The 7,802-nt window shown below is 45.3% G+C and overlaps 1 protein-coding gene across 2 annotated transcripts; it reads right to left on the reverse strand.

The window, feature by feature from the left end:
* Positions 1 to 609: 609 nt before the first annotated feature.
* On the reverse strand, positions 610 to 7,554 carry LOC132591213 (zinc finger protein 436-like). 2 transcript variants are annotated; one of them, XM_060268642.1, is made up of 5 exons: positions 7,482 to 7,554; positions 5,060 to 5,240; positions 4,808 to 4,934; positions 4,342 to 4,419; positions 610 to 2,944 (listed from the first exon to the last, which is right to left on the reverse strand). In XM_060268642.1, the coding sequence occupies exons 2-5, from the start codon at positions 5,132 to 5,134 to the stop codon at positions 1,398 to 1,400; spliced, it is 1,827 nt and encodes a 608-aa protein (XP_060124625.1). In that variant the 5' UTR covers positions 5,135 to 5,240; positions 7,482 to 7,554; the 3' UTR covers positions 610 to 1,397. The 2 variants fall into 2 exon arrangements, with proteins under 2 accessions (XP_060124625.1, XP_060124621.1); XM_060268638.1 differs by lacking the exon at positions 7,482 to 7,554 and having other exon boundaries at positions 5,060 to 7,330.
* Between the last annotated feature and the right edge of the window lie 248 nt (positions 7,555 to 7,802).

Raw genomic sequence — 7,802 nt, forward strand, 5'->3', positions numbered from 1 at the left:
GCACACAGAATATACAGGCTTCAGTGAAGATTTCAGTCACATAACCTTAGTTAATAGATTGATTTATTTAAGATGCTAGTGCTAGTAGTAGTATTAGTAGTATACTGCTGTTCATCCATAGATCTTACGACAGTTCAGGATTACAGAAGATAGAAATGTAAGGTTGTTTTTACACACATATAGAAAATATATTCTAAAAAATCAATGCAAAAGAATTCCAAGTTGTCCAATTGCAGAGTTGAGAAAAAACGACTAATTTCCTTGTCGCAAGCCTGATTTCTCTCAGCAAATAAAAGGCTGAGTTAGTGCCCCAAAGGTGGCAATCTATATAGCCCATCTCTCCTTTGAAGAGAATTTTAGTATGATATGCATCCAAAATGATTGGTTATTTCCACAATGGCCAAAAGGAGATTTCTCTTTTTGATGAAAGGAAATATGATTTGCAGGGTATTTGTATATGTGAAAAGTAGGAAATAGCTGTAATATGAGGGCTACACTTACAACTGTTTTAATCTGAGCAAACTTTACATTGATATTCAGTCAAAATAAAAAATTAAAAAATAAATTTAAAAATAGTCCAGTAGCACCTTAGAGACCAACTTCATCTTTCACCTTAGTTAGTCTCTAAGGTGCAACTGGACTATTTTTTTTTATTTTGACTGCGTCAGACCAACACAGCTACCTACCTGAATCTAGAATTGATATTCATTGTTCTTCTAAGTACCGGTAGACTAAAAGCTGGTACTCATAAGAGCTTCAGTGATAGGACAAAGCGAAGAGCTGGTCAGATTGTGAAACTTTATTTTGAATGAAAGGTAGGAGGACAGCAAGTAAACAGCTAAACAGATTACAAAATAAAGCACAGTACTGTCGCTTTGCAGCAGGACTAATCATAGCCTACCCACAAACAATATAGTATTCCTAGTGTACTAGTGAGCAGCCCAGAGGATGGCCCGTTTCCTGGTGGTATGGGAGATATAGTACAGACTCTGTGGTGAAGGCAGCTGGGGTCACACTGCTAAGACATCTCAGGCTTCATAAGCTTGCACACAACGCTCACACTCTTTGAAAGGAGTGGCATGTCGTTCTTTCTCTACACGGAAAGCCATAGCCAGTTCTATTACATTTCCCAAGGAAGCACCCTACCTGACGGATGATACCCGAGATGCAGTTGTGTTTTGCTCAAAGGAAACGGTGATGGAAGCAGACCAATGACTTTCACTGACCCCCTGACCAAGTGGCTAAACTTTGCCTCCTCTCTTTCTCCACATCTTGGATTCACAATGACAACTGGGCTGGCCCAAATAGTAGGCAGAATGGGGAGACCATTTCTTATTCTTCTTAGTGGCAAAGCTTTGTCTTCCCTGCTTCTCCACCTCTGGGGTTCACACTGGTTTCTACGCTGTGTGCGTTCTTTGATGTGCAATAAGGTTTCCACCCTGGCTGAAGTTCATTCCACATTCCATACATTTAAATGGTTTCTGCCCAGTATGGGTTCTTTGATGTAAAGTAAGGTTACTCCTACGCCTGAAGCTCTTTCCACACACCATGCATTCATATGGTTTCCCCACTGTGTGGGTTCTTTGATGTGCGGTAAGAGCACTCCTACAACTGAAGCTCTTTCCACACTCCATGCATTCAAATAATTTTTCACCGGTGTGGGTTCTTTGATGTAAAGTCAGATAGTAATTGAGACTGAAACTCTTTCCACACACCATACATTTAAATGGTTTCTCTGTTCTGTGGGTTCTTTGATGTATGGTAAGGTTTCCACTCTGGCTGAAGCTCTTTCCACACTCAATACATTTAAAAGGTTTCTCCCCAGTGTGCGTTCTCTGATGTGCAGTCAGTCTTCCACTCTGCCTGAAGCTCTTTCCACACTCCACACATTTAAATGGCTTCTCCCCAGTGTGGGTTCTTTGATGCACAATTAGGACACTACTTGCACGAAAGCTCTTTCCACATTCCATGCATTTGAACGGTTTCTCCCCGGTGTGGGTTCTTTGATGTAAAGTGAGAGAGTAATTGAAACTGAAACTCTTTCCACATACCATACATTTAAATGGTTTATCTGCTGTGTGGGTTCTTTGATGTGCAGCAAGATTTCCGCTCTGGCTGAAGCTCTTTCCACACTCTGTACATTTAAAGGGTTTCTCCCCAGTGTGGGTTCTTTGATGTAAAGTAAGGTTACTCCTACAACTGAAGCTCTTTCCACACACCAAGCATTTATGCAGTTTCTCCCCACCATGGGTTCTTTGATGTAGAGTAAAACGGTAATTATGACTGAAGCTATTTTCACACACCATAGATTTAAATAGTTTCTCCTCGGTATGGGTTCTCTGATGCGCGGTAAGGAAACTATTGGTACAGAAGCTCTTTCCACACTCCATGCATTTATGCAGATTCTCCCCAGTGTGCGTTCTTTGATGTAAAGTAAGATGGTGATTGAGACTGAAACTCTTCCCACACACCATGCATGTAAATGGTTTCTCCCCTGTGTGGGTTCTTTGATGTGCAATAAGGTTTCCGCTCTGGCTGAAACTCTTTCCGCACTCCATGCATTTAAATGGCTTCTCCCCTGTGTGGGTTTTTTTATGCTTGACCAGGTTACCAGCACTACTTAACCTCTTTCCACACTCAATGCATTGAAACGCTTTCTCCCCTGTTTGGGTTCTCTGATGTAAACTAACACTTCCACTCTGACTGAAGCTTTTCCCACACTCCACACTGCTGCTCCCTGCACATTCTTCCTGTGGATTCAGAGTGACATGGATATCAGTGTCCTGCGTAGTAGAGGATTTCCTTTCCCCATTTTTCAAAATGTTTCCTATATGCTTTTGGGGTGTCTGTTGTTTCACAAATGTATTTTTCCCTGCTTCATGCTCCACATTTTCTGATGACACCATCAATGGTTCCCCATAATTCCTGCTCTTCTTCCTGTCACCTGTTTAGGGAGAGGGAGAAAATGAAAATATCATTCACACTGCATGGCAGAAGCAGACATGCTCATTGTGCACTGAGAACAGTTCTTTGCTTCTCTTGTGGTCAACCATGTCCCTTCTCTTCCTGCAAAGCTGAATCTGAAGTTAGCATCAGAATATGCTACAGCTCCACGAGTCCCTTCCTGTTCCACCTTCCACATGCTGTCACTAAGCACAATTGTGTCTGCTGATCTCTCCCGTTTCTCAGAGCCGCATCCAACTCGATCTTCTCCTTCCACCCAAGCAATAAAGTCTGATTTGGGAAATAGTTTCAAAGAGGGCAGTGCAAATTCCGAGTGCAAAATGCCCAGACACTCCTACTGCCATGGCTCCCTTCCCAAGAGCAGGGAAAGGCAAGATCTTAGCCCTCCTGCTGAGGGATAGCAGAAGGGCACATGGGCGCTTTTGAAAAAGAATCTCATAGTACATTAACCTCAGCTCAGTGGCACCACAGAGGATATTTTAATTTGAGGCATAGCTCAGCACAAAGGAAGGGAAAACTCAAGCCTGGAGGACACCTCTGGTCTTTAGAAGAATTGTCCTCCTGGACCAGGCCAAAGGTCTCCCAGACATGATCAATTTTTGCAGCTTCAGGTGTACATGTTCATGCTCTGTGGGGGCGGGGGCGAACGAAGCATGATCGGTACCTGGGGCGGGGCAAACCGACTGTATGGCGCATGCACAGCGCCACGATGTATGGCGTATGCGTGCACCGTCCATATGGCGGCAGGATCGCCTGCCTGCAGCTGCAGCGGCCGCCGCCACCAGTACAAACAGTTTGCTGACAGTGCCGCAAACATCTGCGCGGCTCTGCTCCCTCCCTCTGCCTCACGCGCCCAGCCCATCAGAACAGTCAGGCACCGGGTGTGTGAGAGAGGGAGAACAACAAATGTAAAACATTTTATGATGTTTTATGATGTTTTTGTATGTACTGTAAGCTGGTCAGGGTGGCTGGGGAAACCCAGCCGGATGGGCAGGGTATAAATAATACAATTGTTATTATTTTTCAATGTTGCCTTCAGGGAGCAGCGGAGTTACTACAAAACCCACCCTCTGTCCTCCAATCAGGCTAGCAGATTTCAAGGACACAACCCAGCCAGGAAAAAAGGACTCAAGGAGGATGTGAAGCAGGGCAGGTAATGGGTCGTGGCCTGGGAAGGGAGATGGCCAGGGAGAAGATAGCCCCAAGGGTCAGCTGGAGAGCGTTTGAAGGATGCATTTGCCCACCTGGTCTATTTAGTCCTACAGAAGCCAACTAGATGCTGTGAGAGGAAGCCCAGAAGCAGGACATAAAGGCAACAGGCTTGTGCTCCCTCTCTTTCTGGAGGGAAAAAGACCGACAACACATCTAAGCAGCTACCTTCTGAGATCTCCACTTCTTTGGGATCCTGGAGAAATGGATCTTGTCCCTCTTCCCAACAGGAACTGAGGTCTGATTCTGCCAAGGAAAAAGACAATATTATCTACTTTTGGCTGCAAATCATCCAGCCGTTTCAAATTAATCTGTATCCATGACCTCAAAGGCAAGAGAGGGAAGGGATTACGTAAACAGAGCCTATAAAGATGCACCACACCACGAGTAGGGGAAAGCAAAGTTGCAAATATCGTAAGAGTACATACAGGATTTGACCTAAAGATTCACACCTTCAACGTCTAACAGCCAAGAGCAGGCACCCCTAAACTGCGGCCCTCCAGATGTTTTGGCCTACAACTCCCATGATCCCTAGCTAACAGGAACAGTGGTCGGGGAAGATGGGAATTGTAGTCCAAAACATCCGGAGGGCTGAAGTTTGGCCTTACCAAGAGGAATAAAAATGTGCCCTTACCTAAAGAGGCCACCATCTCATAATTCTCCTCCATGACTTCCTTGTGCAGGGCTCTTTGGCCTGGATCCAGCAGAGCCCACTCCTCCTCCGTGAAAAAGACAGCCACCTCCTCAAAGGTCAAGAGGGCCTGGAAGAAGAAGAAGAAAGCAGAGCTTCTCTTAGATCCCCATCATCCCCACTCATACAGAGGGAAGCTGGGTTGTCCCATCTGTGCCTCTTCCCTCCTCCCTGCTCCCGTTACTCTTTCCTTACCTGAGGAAGCTGCATGGCTCCTCTTTCCACTCCACCTTTAAGAAGAGACTGTTCAGAGGGTGTCTTGGAGACCATTTTGTTGCCAGTGGAAAGGACAGAGGAGGAGAAGGAGGCGTAAACTGGGCCACTTCTGGGACTTTCTCAGCTGTTGCCACGATGCACTTCAATGCAGGGAGCAGCTCTTTAAGGAAAACAATGCAGAAATTAGTATTATTATTATTATTAATTGAATTTACATACTCCCCTATACCCGGAGGTCTGAGAGCGGTTCACAGAAAGGCGGATTTATTTAGGGTGGGAGACATTTACACAGATGGCATACCTTTGACTGGGGAACAAATATTAAGTAAAGCTGGACAACAGCTGGAATTTTCTAAACATGCATCAATTTTTTCTAACAAACCCAGCACATGCCTCTTTAAACTTCGGCTGAAATTCTAATTGCTAATACAAATGCAAAATCCAAACACGTATTATCAAAAATGCATTAAAACAGTTGGTGGTATTCATTTAGGCAAAACCAACTTGGTGGAACATACCTGGGAATCAGAGCTGGGGACAGTAATCGAAGAGGCCAGCTGGCAGAGACTGTGGGATAAGTCAGTATGTATACGAACACATAATAGAAATCCCCTTTAAACTCCCACACTGCTGCTTCTAGCAACAAAGCTATATTCCATCTCCGCTGGAACAACTATACATGTGGCAGGCTCTTTTCATTGGGGGGGGGGAATTGTTTATAAAATAAGCTTGATCCCGAAACAAAAAATCATACATATCCCAACTTTGGAATTGTTAACTATTTTTAAAGATGAAAATGCTAAAATGAAATATAAAGAATTCACCACCTTTATTTCAGCAGGGGCTAAACAACCCATTGCTTAAAACGGGAAATCTCTGGAACACTTGTAATTATCACAATGGAAGCAGAAAATCTGGACTATTGCACTTTCAAAAAAACCGAACACAGATTTTATACCTACTGCTTTTTGTATTTTTACTGTTGCTACGATAATTGCTTTTGTTTCTTATGTATTTGATTTGTGTTATATTTGTTTTCTTGTTCTCTTCTGTGGGCTATCTTGAAAATCTAGACTAATCAGATTATGGTCATCTAGAAAAAAAACCCACAACCTGACAAAAAATGGTGTTGAAGCATTTGCTGGAAAAAGAAGTACTGGGGATGATTTCGCTGTGACCAGGTAACGTTTCACCCCTTACTCTAAAGACCATCAACTGCCTTGGCATCCACCAGATTCACATCTCACACTTTGGAACAATGTTTTCCCATACGGACACACATTTGTGTGTGTGTTTTGATGGGGAGTTAAGTTTTTGTTTGCTATTTTCAACTTTTTGGGGGGTGGGGAGGGAGAATTTAAAGGGGGAAAAGCAGGGACCAGCACTCAAGGGGGGCCATTCTGGCGGCTGCAGAGGAGAGACACAATCTTTTTGGCCTTAGCCCTGCACCCTAACTGTGGGGTGGGGAACACCAGACCCAGGGGTCAAATCCAGCCCTCGAGTCCCCACCCATCAATTGGAAGGCTGCTCAATTTTTATTTTAGCAAATTCCTTGTCCCTCAGCTGCCCTTTTACCAGCTCCTGCATGAAGGGGGTATTTATTTAATGCCTCCAGCCAATGCCTTGAGACCATCTGGAAGGTGCTTAAGACCAACTTGCACATTCTTGTTCCCAGTCTCCCAGCCCCCCAGCTATGATTTCTGAAATGGGGACCGGGGGGGGGGGGCTCCCCCTTCCCAAGAAGCAAATCCTTGCTTCCTTTTGCTTCCTTCTCACATCAGCCTCTTTCTTACTCAGGAAACTCCGGAGGCCGATTTCCTTTGACATTGTCCATCTCTCACCACCACCCCCAACTCGAAATCTCCTCCCTCTCTCCCAATCCAGAGGCGACTCTGTTCTCCAGCTCTGGGGATAAAAAAAAGCCACACAGCACTCCTGGAATGGCACACAAAAGATGAACAGGTTAAATCGGTAATGATATATTGGGCAATGGATTTAGGACATAACTGCAGCAAAGCAGAGGGAGGGGGTGGATTAAGAGGCTGCGTCTAAAATACCTTTTGGGGGGGGGTGCGCCTGGCTGTCACCTTGTGACTGTTCAGTATCCGATTCAGGTTGCATGGGGGTGGGGGGAGCGAGCGCCCTTTTCTGGTACTCAAGCACTTTGTTCCCCACCCCCACCCCAAAGAATATCTTGCAATGAAAACCTTGTTGGGGGAAACCCCACTTTGCACCCCTCCCACCCCCTACAGACTTTCCTTGTTTTTTTCTCATTCCGCCCCCCCCCAAAAAACCCTCTCCCTGCTGTCCTGCTTGTAAATTCAAGGGGAGGGGACATAAACCCTTCTCCCACCCCCTACTTCAATTCCTTACCCCCACCCCAACAAAAAATATACTGCACCTCTTTCTCCTCCTCTGCAAACCCTCTTCTCTTCTGTTAATATGCATGGAGACCCCTCCCCTCCAACAATGCCTTTACACCCCCCAAAAACTTCCTGCCTCTCTAGGAAGCGGAGCTCATTGACCCAAAGGGAGGGGGGGAGTGACAAGAGATTTCCCCCCTCCCCCTCAAAGAGGAGGAAGGCAAAGGCAGCGCCGTCATATTCGGTTGCCATGCGAACGCTGGAAGGGGCTTCTCTCCGGAAGTTTGGTCGGAAGTTTGCAAAAGGAGCCCCTCTAGAAAAGCAGGAGTTTTTCAAAAAGGTGAGGGGAATACCTGGAG

This window comes from Zootoca vivipara, chromosome 2 (assembly GCF_963506605.1).
Source record: "Zootoca vivipara chromosome 2, rZooViv1.1, whole genome shotgun sequence".
In the NCBI taxonomy this organism is placed as follows: domain Eukaryota; kingdom Metazoa; phylum Chordata; class Lepidosauria; order Squamata; family Lacertidae; genus Zootoca; species Zootoca vivipara.